At 47.0% G+C, this 24,811-nt stretch overlaps 1 protein-coding gene, 1 non-coding gene and 1 pseudogene across 3 annotated transcripts; 1 reads left to right on the top strand and 2 right to left on the bottom strand.

Moving 5' to 3' along the window:
- Positions 1-978: 978 nt before the first annotated feature.
- Positions 979-19,453, bottom strand: Rnf122 (ring finger protein 122). Of its 2 annotated transcripts, none has more exons than XM_050146861.1 (6): positions 19,102-19,453; positions 12,281-12,437; positions 5,649-5,694; positions 5,361-5,402; positions 2,297-2,379; positions 979-2,047 (listed from the first exon to the last, which is right to left on the bottom strand). In XM_050146861.1, the coding sequence occupies exons 1-6, from the start codon at positions 19,124-19,126 to the stop codon at positions 1,933-1,935; spliced, it is 468 nt and encodes a 155-aa protein (XP_050002818.1). In that variant the 5' UTR covers positions 19,127-19,453; the 3' UTR covers positions 979-1,932. The 2 variants fall into 2 exon arrangements, with proteins under 2 accessions (XP_050002818.1, XP_050002819.1); XM_050146862.1 differs by having other exon boundaries at positions 2,297-2,376.
- Positions 19,454-23,192: 3,739 nt separating this feature from the next.
- Positions 23,193-23,335, bottom strand: LOC126504506 (small nucleolar RNA SNORA57). The gene has a single exon (XR_007592628.1). It is a non-coding gene; the product is annotated as a small nucleolar RNA SNORA57 (small nucleolar RNA).
- Positions 23,336-23,568: 233 nt separating this feature from the next.
- On the top strand, positions 23,569-24,131 carry LOC126504480 (uncharacterized protein C11orf98 homolog; annotated as a pseudogene).
- The last annotated feature ends 680 nt before the right edge of the window (positions 24,132-24,811 follow it).

Raw genomic sequence — 24,811 nt, 5'->3', positions numbered from 1 at the left:
CTCTATGCCCAGGCCAAGGTTACCAAAGCTGGTCTGTATAATACAACACAACTTTCTTTGATCCGTTTCCATTTCAAACATATTCAGGGTGTTAAGTTCTTTGTTAATTTAAGGAGGACTGGGCATGTTGTAGCTGCCTATGACTATGTGGGACTCAGAGGAGAACGAATTAGCTTGGTTCTCAGATGGTGCTTAGTGGTTTGGGTTTTTAGGTTTATCTGCATAAACTTCAGGAAGCTACTGTATCAAAGCCTTTGTTCCTGGTCTCCACACAGTACTTGCCACCACCACCCCCATATCCCACCCTACGGTCCATCCCCACATTAGCTTCATAGAGAATGCATTCTTTGGTCCCAAAAAGTCTGGTTAATCATGGTAAATGGCCACGTGACAACTCTCAAGGTTGGGCACACTCCTGCTGTTGCTGTCAGCTGAGTAAAGACATGCAAAGCTAAGTTGGAGGATGCAGGCAGATGATCCAGGCCATAAGTTGCCACCATGTGGAATTCTAAATGGGGGATAGGAGGCCAGGATCTACTACTGGTCAGGGATTGTAGCGACACAGAAGCAGTAGAGATTGGGTCCCAGGGTAGTCACATGGACCTTTGAGGTTCCAAAGTCACAGGCAGTAAATTTACAGATAGAATCCTATTGTTCCAAGACTTAGTTGGTGAATGACATGGGAAGACATCTGATTTTAAAACATTTCCAAAAATCCTGGCGATTAATCCGGCTTCATCAGATCTTACTTCACACCGACGTTTTTCTTTTTCATTGCCGGAAACTGAATCCAGGTCCTTGAGCATGTTAGCCAAGTACTCTACCCTGAGCTGTGCCCAGCCCTCAGTTTTCTTTTTTTCAAAAGGACTAGATCTCAAGGATTAGAAATGCCAAGTGTGGTCTGACTCGGGGAGGAGGAAGAAGCAGGGTGAAGGGTTCTGTTCCCACTCCTGGCACAGGTCACAACCACGAGCCAAATTTGATTAGAGAAACATGTTATTAAATTTAATTTTCTTTAAATACATAACCTTTTCCCACTCTCAGCTGCTCGGCTGAAGAAGAAACTCCACCCCCTCCGTCCTCGAGGGGCCACGTATGTAAAGCCTGAGATGGTGAGGATGAAGTATAAAAATACTGTTTACAGAGGGAAGCAGATGTCTGCACTATTGTAACCTCCCAACACCCCATCCCAGGGTCCTTTTTGTTTCAAAATAATAACAACAGTAATAATAGCCCCTGGGAATGTGCTGATAGAAAAAGTTCCTTCCTCTAGAATGGGGTCTCTTCAAAACCAGCAAGGAATAGGAAGCTCTGAGATTAACCAGGGTCGGGGAGAGAATAGATAGCACCTAACATCCTAACAGGGGACGGTTGGTCCCATCACCCTGCCGTTGGCCAGGACAAGGCTGGCCTTTGTTTCCTACACCCCATGTAAACATCGACGTTTCCCTTGTCTGGGGCCCTGCCCTCCTTTATTTCATGCTGAATCTTTCACCTTGGTTCTTTTGATCTTTCCTTCCTTCCGTTTAAACCATCCCAAGGCTCTGGCAGGAGTAAGGGATATGGGCGGAGTGGAGCCACCTCCTCCAAAGTTGGAGTAGCTTCTTCTCCAAAGGGAAGTGTCCACATCCACAGTCACAGGGTTGACTCCTTCCCAGGGCAAGGATGAGGCAGGCAGATAGTATAGTACCAGATAGAGTAGTCTGGCTGGGTGAGGCCATTGAGACTGGGTAACAGGGAAAGAAGCACTGGGGAGACAGAGCTGGGGCAAGTCTGGTACTGGTCCGGCACTGCTGGTGGAAGCCCAGCCCTGTCACCTTTGCCTTTAGGCAAGTACGAAAGTCACCACCCAGAAGTCTTGCTCATTGTATAGAGGATCCCCGGCGTCCACAAAGTAAGCTGTCTTCTCAAGTGTCCACGTACAAGGAGCGCTCACACCAGCTCATCCAACAGGATCCCAATGCTCTGCGTGGTCTCTGTGGGGCCAGCGATGGGCTTGTTGCACATGGGGCAGACACAACGCACTTCTAGCCACTTCACCAGACACCTGTGAACAAGAGGACGGTTATCTCGAAGGAGCCATTCCAGATGGCTCCAGCTGTCTCTGAGTCCAGCTGCTTCTGAGAACAAAGTACCTCTGTGCCTGGCCTGAGCTCACCCCTCTGGGGTGCTGAACCTAGAGCATCACTGTTGAACAGCACAGGCGGGATTAGAAGGTTCTTAAAGATACTCCGTAATTATTTCTCCTCTACAGAACCCCCCCCCCCCACACACACACAATCACATCCCCACATACTTGCGGTGAAAGGCATGCTGGCACGGAAGCACACCTAGTTCATCCTTCCCTTTGAAGTCTTCCAGGCAAACTGCACAGGTCTGCTATGGGGAGAGAGGGAGGGAGGGAAAGGGAGAGAGAGAGAGAATCTGTGAGCTAAGAGTCTAGAGAGACCCTCTTCACTCATCCCTCCTGAGTATCCACCATCAAATTTTCAAACAAGGAAACCAAACTCCAGCCCAGTCTCTTGCCTCCCGTATCAGCCAGCGGCTCAGTCGTATTTATAACACTGTATTGACAGGATAACAGCCAACACGGCTGCTTAACCTGAAATCAACCAAATGAAGAAATTATAAACATGGCTTATCAAAAGCACCAGTTACATTTCTCCAAATGTTGATCTCAGAAGGGAACTGTGGGCTGGGGCATGAGTCAGTGGCCGAGTTTTGTACACCATCTATGAGATCCTAAATTGGATCCCCCACATCACAAACACTAAACAAAGAGTGTGTGCTGATTTTTGCTCTTAGTGACAAGGCCCTTGGGAGAGGAAGCATGGATCTCTCTGCTCAACATCCTGGCTTTATTTTAGGTTTTGTCTCTTTGAGGGACAGACAGATTCTCACATGCCCAAGCTGACCTCAGACACACTGTATAACCAAGGTTGTCCCTTGAATTTCTCATCTTCCAGCCTCCACCTCCCTAGTGTTGGGACTGTAGATTTGTGTTAGCACTTTCAGGCCACTGTTTATATGCATGCCAATTCTTTTCCCATGATGCACTGTTTCCTCATGTGGACACCATTCTAGGTTGCTCTGGTACTCAACAGCTACCATCTTCTCACAATCTTACATCTAACAAGCCACAGTGTGATCAAATCCCTACAGTACCCCTTATACATGGATGCTATTTTTTAGTGTTACTGATAACTTCCCAGCTATTCACACCGCATATATTTTGGCTCAGGAGAGAGAGTTGTGCTCGTGGTGCCTACTATTTAGCAGGTGCAGGCCACTTTGGTATAAGTTCGTTCTAAGCCTCTCTCAAACCCTGGAGGTGGCCGTCCATATTTCCAATGCTCAACAGTTACCTATGCCTGATGGGTCCCAGATTGGAGAGGATAAACTCAGAACGTTCTTATGAACACACAAATTTTGAATTGGCAGTGTTGGGTCTCAAATTCTAGCCTACAGCATGGGCTAAGAAAGAACACAGTAATAAAAAGAAGGACTGTAGGATCAATGTCATGGCTATCTTGGCTGTCAATTTGACTACATCTGCAATGTACTAAAACCCAAATGGCTGGGCAAACCTGAGAGTTTTTCTTCCTTCTTTCCTTCCTTTTTTTCTGAGACAGGATTTCTCTGTGTAGCCCTGGCTGTCCTTGAACTCAGAGAGCTGCCTGTCTTTGAGGGGTAGGATTAAAGGCATGTCCCATCACTACCTGGCAGTGAGAGATTTTTCTAAACTAAATCTCTGAATCTTTGAAGTGAGAAATCCACCTGTACTCTGGTCCACACCTGCTGGCAGCCTATGGAGAGGACAATGGAAGAAGGAAGTAGCTCTCTGCCTGCTGCTCGCTCTCTCTCACTGGCAGGCCCATCCTTCACTGGCATTAGAGTCTACTTCTTTGGGATTCCAGTATATAATGAAGACTAGCTGAGACATCCAGTCTTGCGGATTAAACAACTATTAGATTCTTTTTATGTTGTTGTTGTTGTTGTTTTTTGTTTTTTTGAGACAGGGTTTCTCTGTGGCTTTGGAGCCTGTCCTGGAACTAGCTATGTAGACCAGGATGGTCTCGAACTCACAGAGATCCACCTGCCTCTGCCTCCCAAGTGCTGGGATTAAAGGCGTGCATCACCATCGCCCGGCTAACTACTAGATTCTTAGACCTTTTAGTAGACAGCCACTGTTGGACTAGCTGGACCACAGCCTGTCAGCAATTCTAATAAATTCTTTATATATATTCATTCTGTAAGTTCTGTTCCACTAGAGAACTCTGACTAATACAGATATATGTGCTGTTACATTCTTCAAATCCATAATTACAATTTCATTTATGAAACTCCACGATCTCAGCTGAACAACTGCGAAAGGCTTAGGAAACACCTGAAATTACTTTAAGGACCAGAGGTGTGGTAGCAATGTGAAAACCAAGAGTAAAATGAGGCCATGTCTAGGGAGTCTCATGCTTGGTGATGCTGGAATCCTCCTCATTTTCAGACAACCACAAACGACTCACTCTCTGGTTAGGCTGTCTGTGGTTATGGATGGAAGCCTTGGGAGATGAGTTAGGTAACCTCAAAGGTGAGGGGACTGGTTGGGAAATGGTCCAATGAAAGATGGGGCTGGGGGGAAAGAAGGGAAGGAGGGATGATATAATTACATTGTAATTGAAATAAAAAAGTCGAAGTTGAGAGACCCAATGGGATTGGCCTTATAGGTTTGGGGAAAGGATGGAGGGGAGACAGGCCAGAACTATTGCAAGGGATACAAGTCACTGATCTGTTAGGACAATGTCATATACATAAGTAAAAGGACCTTATTTTCTTTAGTCATAGACCAGAGTACAGGATCCGAATAAAGGGAAAGTTAGTAGCGCACTGCCTATGGCACAAGAGTGTATGACACCCTTAAAGATTCAACACAACACACTGCCTATGGCAAAGAGCTCATGACACCCTTAAAGATTCAACACAGCACACTGACTATGACCACACATAGATTTTGCCCAGCATACTGCCTATGGCATAGAGCCTAGGGCCACCTGTATAGATTCTACGCAGCATACTGCTTATGGCATGGAGCCTGTGACATCCTTACAGATTCTACATTGTACATTGTCTATGACATAGAGACCGTGACCCCCCTGGTTCCCATTTATCTTGAGTCTTTTGTGATCCCTTTGTTTCATGCCTTATCTGACTCTAGACAAAATGTATTACCTACTGGGTTGAAGTCCTTCTGTTTGGACACAGGAATCTGAAGGCAGGGACTAAAGAGTCTGGAGAAGGAAGGTCCAAAGAGCTCAAGAAAGATGCTCTAAGCAGGATCCTCCCAAAGGTTATCCCAAGACACTTACCCCATAGAGCTGCAGCTTCTTGGCATCACCTTTAAGCACCACCTGAGGAGGAAAGATGCAGACGTTTGTAGGTACCAACCATAGAGGCCAGGGAGGTTCATTGAATGATGTGACCGCTTTCTCTCCATGAAGGCGAGGGGCAAACCCAACTCGAGAACAGTGGCAGGAGTGGTAGACCTCCAGGATGCTCAGGAAGGAAGGGAATGTAGACTATGGAAGTTTGGGCTTGCTCTCGCTATCAGGGCAAGTGAGAAAGGAGAAAGTTTAATGCAAAGAGACAGTATTTACCTCCTTATAGCCGTACCGTTCGCTCTGTGCCTGGTTCCGGAGTTTACTAGGTGAAGAAAAAGAGGAGAGGGCAGATTACCACTTCTTTTCTTTCTTTTTCTTTCTTTCTTTTTAAGATGCACAGACAATGACAGTATATGTGAAGAGGGCTGACTGCTTGGACATTTTTCTGGAGATGAAACAGGTACTTGTTTCACAGATGACAATGGTGGCACAGTTCAGATGTATGCAAGCCAACCAGAGATGATAAGGATTAAGGCTTTGTTACCAGGTCCCAGTCACATTCTGGGTTGTTCTCCAGTAGGACATCCTACATGGCTTATCTGCTTTCTTTGTCTTTTACCAGATGGTAAATTCCTCCACGTATCCAAAGTACAGAGATCAACTGTATTCTTACCATGTGCAGAAGGAGCTAGATGTTTTTAGCTGCTTGTCTGTACACAGCTACTTGATAGCCAAAACACAGCATGTTGATACTCATAACAACGGTATAATAAATAGTCCGTCCAGGTATGTTGTGTGTCCCTTGGAGACTGACATTGTCTCACTGAATACAAGTAACTACAGGAAGGAGGAACTTTCCATTTTATAGATGAAAAAATAAATGAACCCCCCCCCAAATCAAACAAGTTACCCAAACTTTACAGAGCTGATGGGAAGCTCCTGGGTTAAATAGAAGTCAGTCTCTGTGATTAGGGAGCCTATACTCTTTACCACAGAACATGATCCCCCTGCCTCCGCAATTAGGTGGAATACATCGGAGTCTCGAGTTCTTATTTGATTGTGAGATACCCTGCACGCTTTATTAAGCCTTTGACTTTGGGTGACCCACTGTACAGATGACTGGAAGCATGAATATGACTCTGCCATCCTACATCAGTGGGGAATTCTTCCTGTGAGTTCTACACATAGCCCAGATGGACTTCAAATCCATGACCTTCAAAAAGAACTGGGACCACAGGCCTATGCTACTGTGCCCAGATGCAGGTAGGTGGAGAAGCCTCCCATATATGGGCATAGAACTGTCTCTCGCCTTTTTGTTGTTGTTGTTGTTGAGTGCTAGGAATTAACTCCAGTGTCCCAGGCAAGCTATAATGATCAAGTTAATTTGATTAAGAAATACCTTAAAAGCCAGCGGTGGTGGCACACGCCGTTAATCCCAGCACTCGGGAGACAGAGGCAGGAGGATCTCTGTGAGTTTGAGGCTAGTCTTGTCTACAAGAGCTAGTTCCAGGACAGGCTCCAAAGCTACAGAAAAACCCTGCCTCAAAAATCAAAAAAGAAAAACAAACCAAAACAAAAACAAACCAAAACCAAAACAAACCAAAACATAAAACAAAAAACCTTTAATATCTCAGTATTAAGTAAAATATATCTCAGGGTGTGCCTATGGGGTCTCTGATGTCATGTCCAGACATACTCCAATAATGAGAGTCTTTCAATGGCGTTAAGGTTGCAGAAAGAGGAATCTTGCCCTGGCCCTGCTGTCTTCTCTACTTTCTGTTCTTGTCCAGTAAGAACTGACCAGTAGCTGCTGTCACAAGTTCCTGCCACCACAATTTTCTGCTTAAGCGCTTGAGACTAACGTGACCATGGATGAAACCATCTGAAACCACAAATCAAATCAGGCATCTTTCATAGCAATGATAAAAGCATGTAGTTAATATGATCTGTTTACTGCATACATGCTTTACCATGGAGCTACGCACCCAGAACTTCTAACATAGATTTGGCTGGAGTATGGGAGGGAATCTTGGCTCTACTGGAGTAGGGCCAAGTCCTGTTCTTACAGAATCGACAGGCTAAGAATGGCTTTTATTCTTCACTATGTAAAAATGGAAAGATCTCATAGTATAAAAACTTTCATCTCACAATCTGAAACTTCAGCTCAGCAGCAGGGCACTTGTTCCCACGTGTGAAGGTTTTGATCTCCTGCACTACCAAAGGAAAAAAATCTTTTCTAAAATGCCATTGTCCCATCTGTTTATGAATTGTCCGTGATTGCCTTTGGAACCGGCCATGACGGTTTAAGAGCATGGCTGGGTGGCAGTGAGACTTTACAACCAAGGAAGCCTGCAAATAAAGGTTGCTGGCCTGAGTAACGAAAACAGATCACCTCATTTCTGTGGTGGCAGCTCCTCCCAAGGTGGCGAAGAAGCAGAGTGCAGAGCTCTGCCTGAGAGGTGGGTCAGGACAGATAAGATCTGGCCACCAGCCTCCTCCATCCTTTCTGACAGGAAGTCACGTGGTCTGGCGAGGCTGAATGTTCCTGGAGCTTCTGGGAAAGTCCCAGCCAGGTGGACTCCTGCCAGGGCTTGGGGCTGAGGCAGCACTGCCATTGCACCCCTCTTCCCTGCCGTCCCCCTCCTGCCCCCTCTGCATGTGCTTTCTGCTCACTTTCAGGCCTGGACTAAGTTCCAATTATCTAATCCTTTAATGTGCAGAACTACCCAGCCCTAGAAAGGCTTTCATATATCAAGTGTGTCTTTTTCTCAGCTCCCAAAGGAGATGGACAGGGAAGGGTGTCTAAAGCAGGAGTGAGCTATTACCTGACCATACTGAATGTGGTTTTTCTTTAGAAAAAAAAAAAAAAACCTTTCATTTTCTTTCCTGTTTTTTGAGTCTTATGTAACCCAGGTTAGCCTCAACACTTGCTATGCAGCCAAGGATAACCCTGACCTTCTGATCTTCCTTCCTCCATCTCTGAGATGCTAGGATTCCGTGCTTGCTAGGCACTCTCCAGTTCAGCAATAACCCAGTTCATCTGCACTCTTGAGCTCATTCTTAACCTGCCCTCTAGGTCTAAGGACTGAATGCTTGCTAGGTCCCTGAGCGACATTCCAACCTTGTCTGGGGGTAGAAGTTTAAGAGAGAATGCCACACATTCTTTTAAAGGTTCAACCGCCTCACCATCAACGCTGATGATACACTTGGGCAGCGTGTGCTACACTTTATGAGCACTGGGGTTCCTGGGGTCCATTCACCTATTGTGTATGGCAGGCTTCCTTTAATGGAGGGATCCAGAACCCTCAAAACTCCGTTTTCATCCTGCGTGGCTATTTCAGCTCTGGAAGGATTAGGTTGTGAGGGGATGGGACTCAAATAGTTGCAACGAAAACAGCAGAAAGCATAATCTGAGCTGTCCCAGCCAGGGATGGAGAGCCAAGAACTGTGGACAGGTGGCTCTCTCAGCTGCTGGCTGAGCAAAGCAACTAAAAATACCACGATTTCAGTGAGACCATTGCAAGCCACGGCCAGCAGGCTCTCTCTTCCCTCTTTTCCCTCTGAGAGCAAAACAATGCAGCCAGCTCCTGAAAATAATTGTTCTTTTCCTGCCTGTTTGTATCCCACTGACCCCTCCATCCTGTGTTAAGCAGAGGTCAGCTCTGAGGAGAAAGAGGGGAGACAAGGGGACGGCTGGCAGTTGAGGTGTCCTTGGCTCATCAGCTCACCGGGTCAGGAGTGGCAGTCACAAACCTATTTTGGCTGAGGTGGAAACTGAGAAGCAGAGAGAGGAAGTAGCTTATGTGCCTGTGTGTCTTTCTATATATAGACACACACGCCGCATGCCAGCGAGCCTTTGGAACCATGAGACCCAGGGGTCAGCTGGCTCTGGACAGGCTACAGCACACAGGGTGGGGTGGTGAAGGGGCTGGACACTGCCAAGAGGACAGATGGCACCGCGCTGCACCACAGTGGAGATGGCTTTTAGTATCACGTGGTCACGACTCTCTCTGTTCTGCTACAGCCAAAACAAAACAAGTCAGTGACAGACAGCACCCTAGCCTGTCTCCTATAGGACCCCGACACCCAGCTGAAAGGGGCTGCTGGCCTTGGAGGTCTCAGCTGCAGGCTCTCCTTCCCACACAAGAAAGAAGACACACAAAAGACAAACACGGAGGAGAGCATGAAAGGCTAAATTGTCAGATGAACCCACCTCAGCATCTTCCTGGACAAATTCTCAACTGTTCAGACATGAATGTCTTCATTTATGCAGCTCCCTGGCCCTTACATTGGAGGCTTGTTCACAGAATTAAGTGAGCTAAATGGTTTACCACAATGCCTGACACAAGAAAGCCCTTGGCATAGACTAGGCCAAAACGCAGGGTCACGCCTGTTAGTGCCAATTAGGAAAGGGACTTCAGCCATCTGCTTGATGGTCAGAGTGCTGGCCTCTGGATTTTCTTCTGTTCAGCACCATTGTGTATGTGTGTGTGTAAAGGAACCAAATATAGTTTGGGTTTGTGTGTGTGTGTGTGTGTGTTTTGAGACAGGTTTTCTCTGTAGCTTTGAAGCCTGTCCTGAAAATCACTCTGTAGACCAGGCTGGACTTGAACTTACAGAGATCTACCTGCCTCCCAGTGTTGGAGTTAAAGGTGTGCACCACCACCACCTGGCTTTCTCCTTTGTTTTTGTTATGTCTTTTTTTGAGACAGGGTCTATCTGTGGAGCCATGGTTGTCCTGGCACTTTCTCTGTAAACCAGGCTGGCCTCAGACTCACAGATATCTACCCACTTCTGCCTCCTGAGTACTGGGATTAAAAGTGTGTGCCACCACTGCCCAGCAAAGTAGCTTTTTTTTTTTTTGTATAAATTTATATTTCTCCTGGGTAGTGGTGGTGGTGCATGCCTTTAATCCCAGCACTTAGGAGGCAGAGGCAGGCGGATCTATGAGTTCGAGGACAGCCTGGTCTACAAGAGCTAGTTCCAGGACAGGCTCCAAAGCCACAAAGAAACCCTGTCTTGAAAAACCAAACAAACAAACAAACAAACAAAAAAAAACACCCCACCAAAAAAAAGTTTATATTTCTACCAGTCACATCCTAAAGAAATCTTTGATACTTGCAACATGCATAACTTGACCCTTGCTGAGAATTAAGTTAAAATTGCTTGATACAGGGTTTGAGGGAAAAGACCAGTGAATAAGAATGGTTTGCGAAGGGAAACATAGGGATGGAAAACATTAAAGAGGATGTAGAACAGAAAAGAGGATGTACAAGAGAAAAAAGTGCTCCCACTTAGCAGCTAAATGTGGGCTTTGCACTAGTTATATCAGAGGAAAAAAAAATCAAGCACTATTTTCTCTGCACACTTAGGGTGGAGAAATTCAAGTTTTAAAGATCTGTTTGGAGGCCAGGCAGTGGTGGTGCACACCCTTAATCCCAGCACTTGGGAGGCAGAGACAGGCAGATCTTTGTGAGTTCAAGTCCAGCCTGGTCTGCAAAGTGAGTTCCAGGACAGCCAGGGCTACACAGAGAAACTCTTGTCTCAAAAAATCAACAAAAGACCTATTTGGGAAGGTTCTGAAGAGCCCCACAGCAGCCATGGGCTGGGGAAGTAGTGCTTGCCTCATGTACTTCCAAGCATCTGCCTTTCAGGTAGAAGTCATCTTCCAGCAAAGAATCCCAACAAGGTACCAAGACCCCTGGCTCTTAATTTCCTAATTGATTCGATTAGACCCTATCTAGCCTGTGCCTCTCCAGGCATTAGGCAATGTGTGTGCCAGGGAAAGGGCCAGTTGTCACAAAGACTCCAAGGGCTATTAACATGTTCTATTGACCAAAGATGCTCTATTGTCTCCAACGTACAGGGCAGACCCATGGGACCAAAGAACCGTAAGTACCAACAGAACACCCCGCTAGCATGCTGCTTTGGTTTCTACTCTAAGTCCCAAGCATGTCTAACACTTTCCCCACGTGCATGCACATCCATATTAATATGTGTGTTAGCACATATGTGTACATATAGGAGACCGACACAGGAAGTCTTCCTCAGGCCTCTCCATCACATTCACTGAGGCGGCTTCTTGTCATTGAACTCAGAGCTTCACTAGGCGGTTGGTCTGGATTGCTAGCTTGCTCTAGACACCCTATCTCCACATTCCAGGGCTGGAATTACCTGGGGCCAGTGTTCACCCAGCATTAACAGAGGTCCCAGTATTCAAATTCTACTCCTGATACGGGCACTTTAACTACTGAACCATCATCTCCCCAGCTTTTTAGTAGATAGCAGCCATAAACTCGTGCGGCCTTCACCATAAGGAGAAATAGTTCCTGGAGCTCAGCTACCCCTGCCAAGCGAAAGTTCTTTCCTCGATCCCTAAGCAACTAAGAGTACATGCCATTCTTTCTGCTCTCAAAAGTAAACGCTGACAAGGAGTTTTCCGTATGAGTCTGCTAACATCAGCACTGGGAGAACTGGCAATTTCACGGGAGAAGGAAAGAACCGATACCTACCGACCGACCTCTCCCTGGCTGTGAGTGGGAAGCAGGTTAAGAGTGCTGGCTTTATCGCTCGGCTAACAGTCATTCTAGACAGCCTTAGACTAACTGGCCAACTAGTGGAATGCAGTCCAACCCTCGGTGACCTTATGTGCTCTGGGATAACTTGATAGGCTGACATAAATAGAAACACCAGACCTCAAGAGTCCAGAGGGTTGAGCTAATTAATGTACATCCTCCCACCAGAGGCTCTAGCACAAAGCTCTGGTGTGTTTGTGCACGCGCATGCACACACAAGCACAGGCACACACACATGCACTTGACTCGCTTAATACCCTCCATGCCCTAGCCTCCTTCCTTCTTAGTTCCTCCCCTCCCCCCCCCACCCAGATCAGCCAGCCAGCAACCAACCTGATGAAGTAGCAGCAGAAGATGAGGCTGAGCATGAAGACAAAGATGCCTGTACCGAAGATGACCATGTAGATGTTGAGGGGAAGGTCTTGGAAACTGATAGGTGGCATTGAGCAGGACTTGTTGGTGCTAACCAGTCCCAGGCCACAGAAACACCCTGCAAAGCAAGAGGCAAAGAATACTAAAGTTAGACACTTACCACTGGGGCCCGTGGCACACTGCGTTAGTAGGAATGTCAGGCTCTAACTTAAACTTATATATTAGCACTAACTACATGGTCCTGAGTAAATTACTCCATCAATCTGTGAAATGAAATGATAGGCAAAGTACTTAAAAGGATTAATAATTTAGAAGTCTAGCATGGTGGTGCACGCCTTTAGTCCTCTGTGTGGCAGAGGCAGGTGGATCTGAGTTCAAGGCCCGCATGGTCTACAGAGTGGGTCCCAGGACAGCCAGGACTATACAAAGAAACTGTCTCAAAAAAAAAAAAAAAAAAAGAATTTAGGCAAGGCAAGAGTAGAAAGTAGAAAAAGAAAATATCAAAATTGCCTCCAAGAAGGAGACACTGAGTACATAATAAAAAGAAGAGCCTTAGGGGAGAAAATACATTGAGTCTTGACCTAAGTCTCCTAAGCAAGCTGTGTGATGTTCAATGAGTTATTGTTATAGAATTAACCTCATAGGAAAACTTGCAAAGTTGAGTAATAGAAATGATGGTTTAAGAAATAAATACAAAGAACCTGTTCCAGAAAATAAACTGTATCAGAACTGGAACAGAAGTCTAGGTCGGCATTCCACAAGGTGGTGATGGGGACTGTTGCCAGGGAATGTCATCTTCCTTGAGTGGCCATGTTTCTACTCACAGCCTCAAGGTCCCATCCTTGTATCCCCTAAGAACTTGTTAAAATTGTGCAGTCTTGGGCCTATATCACACTAAATGAACTGGATTCATTAAGAAGATCCTTGGAGGATCAGGTGGCGCACGCCTTTAATCCCAGCATTTGGGAGGCCTAGGCAGACAGCTCTCAGTGAGTTCGAGGCCAGCCTGGTCTACAGACAAGAGCTCCAGGACAGCCAGGACTGTTACAGAGAAACCCTGTTTCAAAAAAACAAACAAAAAGATCCGTGGTCAAAAAAACAAAACAAAACAAAAAGCCGGGGGTGGTGGCGCACGCCTTTAATCCCAGCACTCGGGAGGCAGAGACAGGCAGATTTCTGTGAGTTCGAGGCCAGCCTGGTCTACAAGAGCTAGTTCCAGGACAGGCTCCAAAGCCACAGAGAAACCCTGTCTCGAAAAAAAACAAAACAAAAAAAACCCAAACAAACAGATCCGTGGAGACCCTCCTGCACAGTCAGTTTGGAAGCACTGACTGCCACTTGCTGCTTCCTTCTCACTGGCCCTCCCATGAGGCAATCGTCTTCCCTTGCCCATGTCTGGTGTTGAAGTGGGTGTGAGCTCAAGACTGGGCAATAAACCAAAGAAAGTCTTCAGAAAAAGGCAAGATTTTCTTAACTGGGCATGACAACATAACATTATAACCCCAATTATCTGGGAAGTGTCTACTCAGGCTGGAACAAGGGAATCAGGGGTTCTAGGCTAGCCCAGGCTATGCAGTGATATCCCTGATTCCCCACCAAAAAACTCACCACAAACAAAATCAAATTCCTTTAAGGAAAAATTTCCTTCTTATATCACCTCAAACATGTAGGAAGGTATAGATAAGACAGAACTGGGAAGAGATTAGGCAAAAGCATTCAAGAGTGGTATCTCCAATTAACCAGAATCTGTGTTCTATATCCCAATCACCAATCACATTCTCCACTCCCAGCCTTTTACTTTCCCAGTTCCTTCCAGACCTTAGGGGCTAGCTTCTCTCCTGGCTCTTTGGTTAGGAGCTAGGGTTCTACCTGGTAATTACCACAAGTGAGTGCTACCACAACTGCAGGAGACCAGCTACAGAGACAGAAATCGGTTGTGACAGTGTTATGGTCTGGACTTGAGGCCACCCTGCAGTAGGCTTAGATGGTGACCCTTCTTCCTCTCTGCTTCTTGGACCCCAGGCTGTAAAGCTACAACCTCCGCACTTGATAGACTTAAACCTTAAAAAGCTATGAGCTAAAGATTTTCTAAGTCATATATGAGTATGATTCTGTCCGTGATGACAAAACCATCACACACGAGACACGCCATTCCTCTAACTCTTCTACTAGTGGATGACCTAAGCCTTCATTCAAAAGTCAAAAACCATGACCACACCCCTACTTCACACACCTATTCCTGCCTTATTGATGTCACCACCCTTTCTAGTTTCTCTAATTATCCTATACGTCTGGCACATCTGCCAACTTCACTTACCATGTAATTTCCAAACCCCTGTCTGGTTTCAAGTCTATATGAACATGCATCTGCCCCCTTGCAATATCCTGTGAGCGTTCTCTGCCTGGGCCAGTCTTTTTAAATCTTGCCCAACCATGTCTTTGTCTCCACACCTTTGTCTATGAAGCCTTCTCTGCCTGGAATTCTCTCCTTTCTGAAGTCTAGTGTTGGTCTTCCTGAGAATTTTCCTTTCTGATGCCAAGGCTGTGGGATAAACTAGTATCTTGCATAGGTAGTGGTCTACTGAGATGAATCCTAAGCCCCTGCCATGATCTTTAGGATACTCCAATAATCTCTGTCATAGAATTCTACAATGCTAAGGACTTGCATCACTTGCCATGGGTTTTGCTCAGAATACCTTGTTACACTGTTGTTGCTAGTATCAACTTAAACTGACTTTTGTCGCACTCTGCATTGTTTATATGACAATGCATGATAGTTGATATTAAGAATAATCCAGTGCATAGAGGATTGGATGACTTTCCATATAGGAAAGAGACAGACTCAAGCACTTTCCTTGACAGATGCTATGGTAGAGGTGAGTCTATAATTCTAGGAGCAAAAAAAGCCCAGGAATTAAGTGTCCTCCTAACAAGCCTGAACCTTCCTAGGTCTGGGGATACTAACTTGGACTCCTAAGCACTTGGCAGTGCCCTAAGCTAATGTTTGATCTGCCTATATAGCTAGTTAACAGACAGATCCCTGTTTTCTCAAAGCAACCTAGTCTTCTTGGCAAAAGCTCCTACTTCAAAGAAGGAAGACTGATGTTTGGGAAAACTGCCCAGAAACTGCCCTCAGCTAATAAATCACCAGTCAACCAACAGGTTTTGTTCCGGGTGTGTTTTATACACAGACCTAGACCTTGTGGGGGAAACAGAAAGCGAAAGAAGCTCTTGTTCTGAAAGAATTTTCAATTAGGGGAGATTAAAGAAGCAATTAGCTACCAGCATTTGCTTTGCTCAAGAGGATGCTTCTTGCTTCTTGGTACCACTGGAGGGTTAGAAAGAATACCATTTTCATCACTGATCCCCACTTGAGGATTTGCTTTCTGTGGGCCTTTCTCAGAGAAACTCTCTAAGATATCATGCTAGACCTGCCCCAGCATCCTTCGCTCTGCCCTAGAAAAGGGCCTCAGGAACTCTCTTCCAGAAAGTTGTACGTTTAGGACAAACAGGACCTTGTACTGCCAGTAGCCTCCTTCATCCTACCAGAAATATCTGATACTGTAAGAGGGCCAGCATCCTCTCCACTTTTGCCATGGCTTTTCTAAGGAACTTATTTAAGCAGGACTCTGGTATTTACTGGGTCCTAAAGAACCTCTATTTCTATTCTGGAAAACCAGAACTGTGTGTGCAGGGTTTACACTTGCACACAGTTTTGGTACCTTGGTTCCAGCAATCCTAAATCAGTTATCTCCATCTGTTCTCAACTCCTAAAAGGCTCTCTCTGGGGCTCTAGGACTGGATCAGCGAACTTGGGACTTACTTTATGAAATGTATAAGGAGGCAGCTTCAAAAATAAATGTTCAAGCCTGCGTTGTGTAATAGTTTCTTTGAGATTAAAATATTTCATTCTGCAGGAAGGCAAACAACTCAAATAGCTTCAGGAAGTCCCTGAAACCGAACAGATTCACCAGGCCCCTCCCCACCAGAGTTAACAACGAAAGTTGAGAATCTGAACTCCGAAGGAAGCTGAGCTGCAAAAAAAAAAAAAAAAAAAAAAAAAAAAAAAAAGAAAACACACAAAAAAAAAAAAAAAAAAAAAAAAAAAAAAAAAAAAGACTCTGAAAACCTACCTGAAAGAGAGTTAGCCCAACTAGATCACCTATTGAGCTGCCGGCTGTGCAGTATGCTTCAGGTTTCCCAGCTTTTGTGAGCAGTCACCCATGCTGGGGTGGGCTTTAGTGATATAGCTATCTGAACCATTTCTGCTTGCCCATATTCCTGTAAGTAACCCCAATGAAACTCATTGGCTCACCCAAGTTGGACTTCAGTGGTGCCTGTATTTTGGCCGGTCGTGGAATACAGCGGGGGTGTGGGGTGTGTGGGGTGTGTGTGTGTGTGTGGTGGTGGTGGTGGTAAATAGACATGCAAGGTGCATCTCCCCAGGAAAAACTGTTGACACACAGCCTATCATAGTAGCTTATGTGACCCCAGCAGTCTGAAGGGCTCAGGCAGAGTTTTTCTGAGGCCAGCATGGGTGACGGTGAAAACCCACCTCATTTTTTTTTAGTTTTTTTTTTTTTTGGGGGGGGGGTTCAAGACAGGGTTTCTCTGGAGCTTTGGAGTCTGTCCTGGAACTAACTCTTGTATATAGGGCTGGCCTTGAATTCACAGAGATCTGCCTGCCTCTGTCTCCCAAGGCATGTGCCTCCACCGCCTGGCTTGAAAACCCCACCTCATGAGGATTTGAAATGTTTTTCCTTTAGAATATTTGTACATAGTTTGGTATCTCCAGGACAGGGCTCAAGCCTAAACGTGAAATTCATCCTATGTTTTATATACACCTTGTTCACGTAGCCTGAAGAATACATTACACATTTTAAGCAATTCTGTATACAGAGCAAAGTTAATGGTGTGAAACTGTCTCTTGTGATTTCACATTTGAATTTTATATAATTTGAACTTTTCAGGAATTTTAATTTTCAGATTGGGAATGTTCAACTTATACTCTTGAAATACTCTTGAAGAGAAATGGAAAAAAATAGTTATTGTCCAAATTGAACAGTTGAGTTTTTCTTTGAAACTTTAAGGTCAAAGAATATGCATCCCAGATATAGGATCTCTAAGAGGTTTTTCAAGGGGGCAGAAATCACTTCAAGAAGTGCAAGATAAACCAGTGGTGGTGCACGCCTTTAATCCCAGCACTTGTGAAGCAGAGACAGGCGGATCTCTGTGAGTTCGAGGCTAGCCTGGTCTACAGAGCAAATTCCAGGACAGGCTCCAAAGCTACACAGAGAAACACTGTCTCAAAACACACACACACACACACACACACAAAGACAGGGTGCATTGCACGTCAGTGATGGAGTATGTTCAGAATGAGCAAGGCCTGGGTCCTACACCACGCGGGTGGGGCAGGGAAGGTGCAAGTTTCCAAAGGGAACTGCTCAGAAGAAAGTTCGGGGTTATTAACAGCTTAGTCCTCCCTAAGTCTCTGGTCCATTGTCTTGACACCAGCGCATCTCAGCTGGCAGGCGGCAAGTAGGAATGACGTCAGAGCAGGTCTGGCCAAGACCAGCAGATCTGGGAACTGCTTCTTTCCAGCCAAAGGGAATCTTTCCCAGATGCTGGGACACACCGTCAGCCTCAACCCCCATCCCCCGCCCCTCTCCACTACCCGCCTATCACACACAGCTTGGTTCATTTTCAGGAAATTAGATCTGACTTGCAAAAGGAGGAAGGACAGGGGGCGGGGGAGGGGAGGACAGGGGCCACTCATACACATGCAGCCGAAACTCTGCCTTAAAACAAAAGACTCTTGAAATAATTAATCCAGGATCTGGCAGAAATCTACTCAAGAATAGTTTTTTACCCCCCTGAGTAACCAGTCAACCATACAAAAAGAAAAAAAAAAAAGCTCCAGCTGCTTTTCACCTCGCCCAACTCTTCATGTCTAGAAAGAGTGGCCAAGATTCTGGGGATCCGTGGTGGGGAAGGGTGGGTGGTTTTAACATCTAAAGCTTAAGTGACCGCCTCAGAAAGATTTATCAGCTCCTTATACGGGGAATCCAGACCCGCTCTTAACCCGTAACAACTGAGCCACCAAAAAAGCCTCAGGTGAATTAATTTAGCATCATTACCCGGTGGAGTGTGGGGTAGGGGTTGGTAGCGGGTGGCTGGCTGTGCATAGAGGCGCTGTCACCATCTAGACTAAAAGCAGACCCCGCGGTCTGGCCTCCTTGCCAGAAAGCGAAGATCTTGCCAGGCCAGCCCTGAGCTAGGGCCCAGCAATAATCTGTAAGGCTTTATCTATTTAGTATTGACGCTCTTTAATCCTGCCCCTGGAAGCCGGTGGGAACCAACAAAGATGGGGAAAGTCACCCCGCGCCCGGTCCCGCACGTTGCACTGTATACATATTTAAAAGAGCCTGCAAAGTTTCAGAGCCGGAACTTGAGCTCCCTCTAGGAGATCCTAGCCCGAGCGCGGATTTAATTTTCCAACCACCACAACAAAGAACAGAGTTTGAGAGCGCACAAAGGCAGGCGAAGGGGGTAGAAGAGCCAGACCGCCATACAAAGGCCGGGAAGCCCTCGGCTCACACGCCCCTAGCCCTCCACTTGTTTCCAGACCCTTTTTTATCCCCAGACACTGAGAATGGGTCGTTTCAAACTGCGCGCTGTGCAGAGCACCGCAGGACGCCAGGACGTCTCTGGGACGGGGAAACTTGGCTCGGGACCTGGACCTGAGCGGTGTCCGCTCACCCGCCAGACCCGGGACTCACCGTTACACCACTGAAATGGGTGCATCAATGAAGTCAAGGACGGCTTCCCGGGGCGAACGGAGACAGAGTGTTGAGACCTGGCGGGGTTGTGCACGGCGATGGCCGGGCTGGAGATGCAACTCCCGGAGTAGTCAGATGCTGTGGAGAGGCCGGTTTGCAGAGCAACAAAGAGGGCAGAGGAGGAAACAAAGTCTTTCGGAGCGAAGCTCTGCCGAGAGAAATCGCAAAAGACCTGGGCCGCGACGCCCAGCCGAGGAGACAGCAGCCGGGGCACTGAGCCGGGCTGGGGGTCCCACTACACCGAGCAGTGCGCGCTGGGATTCCGAAAACTGACACCGAGCCGCGCACACCCCCTCCCTATGACTGCCCCCTCCCGGGAGTCCGCCCCCTGCTCGTCACCTGCCCTCCGGCCAATGGGAGCCTTTCTCCTGTCCCCGGGTATTATTTACAGGCGGGTCCCCCCTCTCTGCAAAAGGGAACCTTTTTGGCTGCGTCGGCTCCGACCCCGCCTCCTAGCTAGACCTGGGGAGTCCCCGGTCTGCGGCGCCGCCTTCTAGGACCGGGGCGGGGGTAGGGGTGGGGAAGCAGGGTAGGGGAAGCGACCAGACGATCAGTGGCACTTTGTTTTCCGCCTACAGATCCGTGCCTGTCTCGAATTTCTATAGCTCTGTAGCAGCCAGTCCTGGAGGGTTGTGCGTGGCAGCTAGCGCATTCCCAGACTCACTGCGAAAGGAGGGGACGGAGACAACAAGGCAAAGCAGATGAAACTCAAAACTCGGATCTCCAAAGGGCTATTGTTCTCACCTCGCTCCAGGACAGCGCCCAAGGATTTAAGTCCCAAAGCTGAGAGACCGTCACTTGCCGGGGTTCCAATCTCCCAGATTGTGACTAAAAACCCGAGAAGCTGGCTTTGTCAGTGCAGGGGGTCTTAAGTGGGTGTTGAATGAACAGAGGATGAAGGAAAGATAATCCCAGTTCTCTGTGCAGTATTATTTATTTTGCATGAAGTTCCATCGTTTATTTCACTTTTTTAAAACGAAATTTATTTAGTCCTGACTGACCTTCAACTCAGTTCAGCTATTCGCTGCTTCCTGGTAGCTGGGTTTACAGGCCTACACTAACTACCACACCCAACGGGTTTATCTCTGTTTTTGTTTATCTTTCCACGTGAAGAATTACCAACAAGTGTGCAGTATTATTCGACGTACCTTAGAACACTTGAGCCTCATCCAGGGTCAGAGGCAGTGTTCGAGGGGAGCCACGAATAAGAGTCCTGCCCTTCGTGTGACACTTTTTATCCCACTATTGATCTGTCTCTTGGAAGTGAGTACTTTCCCTAACTCTGGGGAGTTCCTGGCACCTAAGCAAGCTAATGTGCGTGAGTGGCCCTCCGAAGTGTAGTCCTTAAAGTATCAGATGTCCTGCTTAGCAGAAAGGAAGCCTTTCGTGTCTCTGGGGATGGTCAGATGGTCTCCAAATTCAAAAGGTCCTTGTGGGCAGTGACTTGTGGTGTTTGCAAGTAAGCTATACATCCCTTACACGTCAAATCATCTTTCCTTCCTAATTGCATAATTTGACAATGTGGAGGGCTCACTGGAGTTTATCAATTGGTTCGTTAACAAGTCTTTTCATTCAAGGCTAGTGGGGGGATGGTGATGCCACTTTGCAGATCTGATTTCTCTGGTTTTTTGATGTTTGGGTTTTTATTTTTGCTGTTTTGTTTTGGTTTTTTTTTTGCTTTGTTTTGAGACAGGGTTTTAGTAACGACGTAGCTCCGGTTGACTTGAAACTTACTGGAAATCAGAGATCTGCCTGCGTCTGCCTCCTGCGTGCTGGGATGAACGATGTCAGGAATGACACATTGGATTCTCAATGAGGTCACTGCAAAGAGTGCCTAATGGCCTCTGATCCTCTTCTCTGACTTCAGAGTCACAGGAATCACGCTAATGGGAGCCATGTGACCTCTACTGACACCCAAGCCCAGGCCCAGAGCTTCTGTTTCGAAAGCCTGCTCCAGAAATCCTTCTGATAGATAGGCCTTGTTTCCTGCATCAATCCTGCTAGTTGTTGAGAGAAGCAGAGCTCCGATTTGATAGTGACCCAGAGTTATTTTTCTAATGCATATAATCTGCTTATTTCTTTTGCTTAATAACTTTTGCTGGTTTCTGGTGCTTACAGGTTTGTGTGGCATTTGCATTCCTTCAGCCCTCAGCTTCCTTCCTTCCTTCCTTCCTTCCTTCCTTCCTTCCTTCTTTTCTTTCTTTTCCCCTTTTTGTAGTTGTGGAGGGCTTTACATGCCACTGCTGGAACATTGAAGTCAGAGGACAACTTGTGGAAGTCACTTTTCTCCTTCCACTATTTGAGTCCTGGGGCTCAAATTCAGTTTGAGACACTTGGCAACAATCACCCATTCCCACTAAGCCATCTCAGTACCTTCTTTTTGAACTGATTTTTTCCTTTCCTTTCCTTTCCTTTCCTTTCCTTTCCTTTCCTTTCTCCTTTCCTTTCCGTGTGTGTGTGTGTGTGTGTGTGTGTGTGTGTGTGTGTATAAAGCTACGTTGACCTCCAACTCTATACCACACCCTCCAGCTGCTGTGGAACTTGCGTTGCTGTGTAAGCAAGGTTGGCCCTGAACTCAGAGATGCCCCTACCTCTGCCTCCTGAGTTGGTGTTAAATAAAGTGGGGGCCACCATGTCTGTGTAGGTTAAACAGTTATACACACCCATCATTTTGGTGGTGGGGGGATATAGGTAAGGGGGGAAGTTGTTCATGCCTTGAGACAGGAAGTCTATGGGGATTTTCTGATGCTTCCCATCCATTTTGCTGTGACCTAAAACAAGCAAACAAAAAATCCTTAATCCTGATTGAAAATCAAACTCCAAATGTGACAATCTTTACTAGATAGATGGCAATTTCTCCACGTTGGTTCCAAGTCAAGTGTGATGGGTGATCTTCCTTTGATTAAGGCTATCAGATGCCCGCGTCCAAAGTTGTAAAAGAGGAAGAGCCTTAGAAGGGGAAAGTGACAGGAAGTGAGAAGTTCTTTTCCCTACCCATTCGCCTTCAGGCTAAAATGAGCCTCCTAGGGAAAACACCTAGAAGGCAGGGCCAGGGAGGTGTCTCTGCAGACAGCTGGCAAAGCTGAGCGGAGAAGATCCCAGGACTGACTCACAGAAGCCCTGCTATAGTGGGTACCACGTGGTCTATACTGTATACCTTTTTGTGACTTTGTTTTGCTCTTCAAGAAAGGGCTTTTCTGTAACTTTGGAACCTGTCCTGGAACTCACCCTGTAGGCCAGACTGGCCTCGAACTCACAGAGATCCACCTGTCTCTGCTTCCCACGCGCTGGGATTAAAGGCGTGCGCCACCACCGCCTGGCTAATCATCTATATGTTTGCGCACACCATTTCACGGTCCGGTAAGTTCTCCCGAGGCCAGCCATCCTCATCCCTCTTGACACTGGCTACAGTTCAGCGCCTCAGATGAGGGCTGGCAATGGGCACAGCAGATGGGAAAAGCTTTGGCCTTCAACATTTTAATGATTCGGTTCATCAGAAATCAATCTGTCCTCACATAGCTAACTGGTTTCTGACAGAAGTGCCAAGAACAGTGGGGAAAAGACGGTCAATAAACAGTGTCCAGGAAACTTTTTTGCGGAAGAGTGAAAGTAGCTCTCTTTCTGTGTCATCAACCCACCAGACCAAATCAAAATGAATCAAAGATCCAGATATTAAGCTTGAAAGCCAAAGCCAGGTGAATCAGCTCAAACAATGTTTAATCCTAGCGCCATCTGGGAGGCGGAGGTGGGAGAATTGCTGTGCCAGGCCAACCTGGGTGACTGGGTGGGAACCCTGTCACAAAAACGAACAAATAAAACCAAAATAATAACAAAACAAAAACCCACAAGACAACAAAACAAAAATCCTAGAATTGTATAAAACACAGTTGCAAGAAGACACAGGGGAAATGCTTTGGGATATTGGTGTAGGCGGGAACGCGGTAGATAAAACGCCAAAGGCACGGGCCACTTGCAAAAGTAGAGAGGCTTGGAGGGGACTGCCGATTCTGGCTACATTTCTGCATCGAGAGAGATGTCCCGGCGTCTGAGGATAGAACCGGCGAACGGGAGGCCGCAGGCACCGAAGACGTAACGCCGAGAGGGCCCTTTCCTTCTGCCTCCATACATAACGGGGAGCAGGACCTCACGCCCGGTCCCCGCCAAGAAATGGAGGGTCTACAAGCCCAGGCCCAAATCCCAGCAGCGCCCAACTGCCCCAGTATACCAACAGTCAGAAGCCACTTACGTGAAAGACGTCCTTCGAAAGACCCGTAATGACCGCGGAACACATTTATATAAGCCCGGAGTCTGCCCCTCCCCTCGCATTGCGATTGGTCCGCGGGTGCAAGGCGGGCGGAGCCTTTGCTCCAGGCGGAACCTGCGAGCGGAGCGGAAGTGCGGCTCCACGTGCCGCTATGGGACCTCCCGGAGGAAAGATCAATCGTCCCCGCATGGAGCTGAAAAAGAAGTTATTCAAGCGCCAGAGGGTGCTGAGCAGGGATCGGCGACGGAAGCGCCAGGTGGTCGGGGCTGTGATAGACGCGGGGCTGACCACAAGGCACCACCTCAAGAAGCGGGCATCCAGTGCACGTGCCAACATCACGCTGTCCGGGAAGAAGCGCAGGAAACTCCTGCAGCAAATCCGCCTTGCTCAGAAAGAAAAGGCAGCCATGGACTAGTGAGCCACAGCCCAAAAGACAAAAGAAGATGAAAGTTCCCCAGGATGTAGATATGGAGGATCTGGGAGATGAGACTAAGCCCCTACCTCTGCTATGAGAAAATTCTCAACAGCAGCCAGAGGATTTGGAGGACTTTGAAGAAAATACTACCATATTTCACTCTCCCAGACACCCTTGAGTGGCCCACTGACCTTCCCTGGAGTTACATATTGGGAGGGAAGAAGACGCAGAAAAAGACTGGAGAGGTCCCGCTCTAGCAACCAACTCCTTTTGTAATAAAGCCCTGGAGGTTTAAAAAAAAAAAAATGGAGAGGCTTGGCATAGCGAGGGAAATAATAGATTTAAAAACAGCCTGACGTAGTGGTACGTGCCTTTAATAGCGGGTCTGAAGGTAGGGGCAGGCAGATCTCTGAGTTCAAGGTCAGTCTGGAGGACACCCAGGGCAACTCAGAGAAACCCTGTCTTGGAAAAACAAATCAAACAAACAAATCTAATTCTCAGCCAGTTTGGTTCTTGGGTCATTAGTTCTGAGGGAAGTCACTACCAGCCGTAAAGACACTTGCCAGCAGAGAAGTCACATGGTAAGGCGCTTGGTCTGGCTGTGTGACAGCAGCCCAAAAGTGAGCTTGAGAGATGTTTCTGACTATTGCGGTCCCCATGATGGTCACAGTGCTGGCTGCCACCTCCTGAGAGATCCTCAGGCAGCCGGCAGAGACAGGCTCTGCAGAACGGCCCACAGACATCACTAGACAATAGCAAGTATTTGGGTTTTAATTATTGATTTACTTCCTTTTGAGACAGGATCTTGTAACACAGTCACGGCCTTAACCTTACAATGCTTTCCGTGCATGTCCTTGCCTACTTGCATCTGCTTCTCCAGGAAGCTCCACGCAGTAATGCTGAGCCCATGTTCCTGGGCTGTACCCTCTCCCGTCAGCTCTCTCTTTCTTTTTTCTTTTTTTAGATTTATT

The sequence above is a fragment of the Alexandromys fortis genome, unplaced genomic scaffold, assembly GCF_014885135.2.
Source record: "Alexandromys fortis isolate MF-2015 unplaced genomic scaffold, M_Fortis_MF-2015_v1.1 scaffold_55, whole genome shotgun sequence".
NCBI lineage: Eukaryota > Metazoa > Chordata > Mammalia > Rodentia > Cricetidae > Alexandromys > Alexandromys fortis.
The sequence above is the reverse complement of the archived record's forward strand: the minus strand, read 5'-3'. Positions and strand labels throughout refer to the sequence as shown.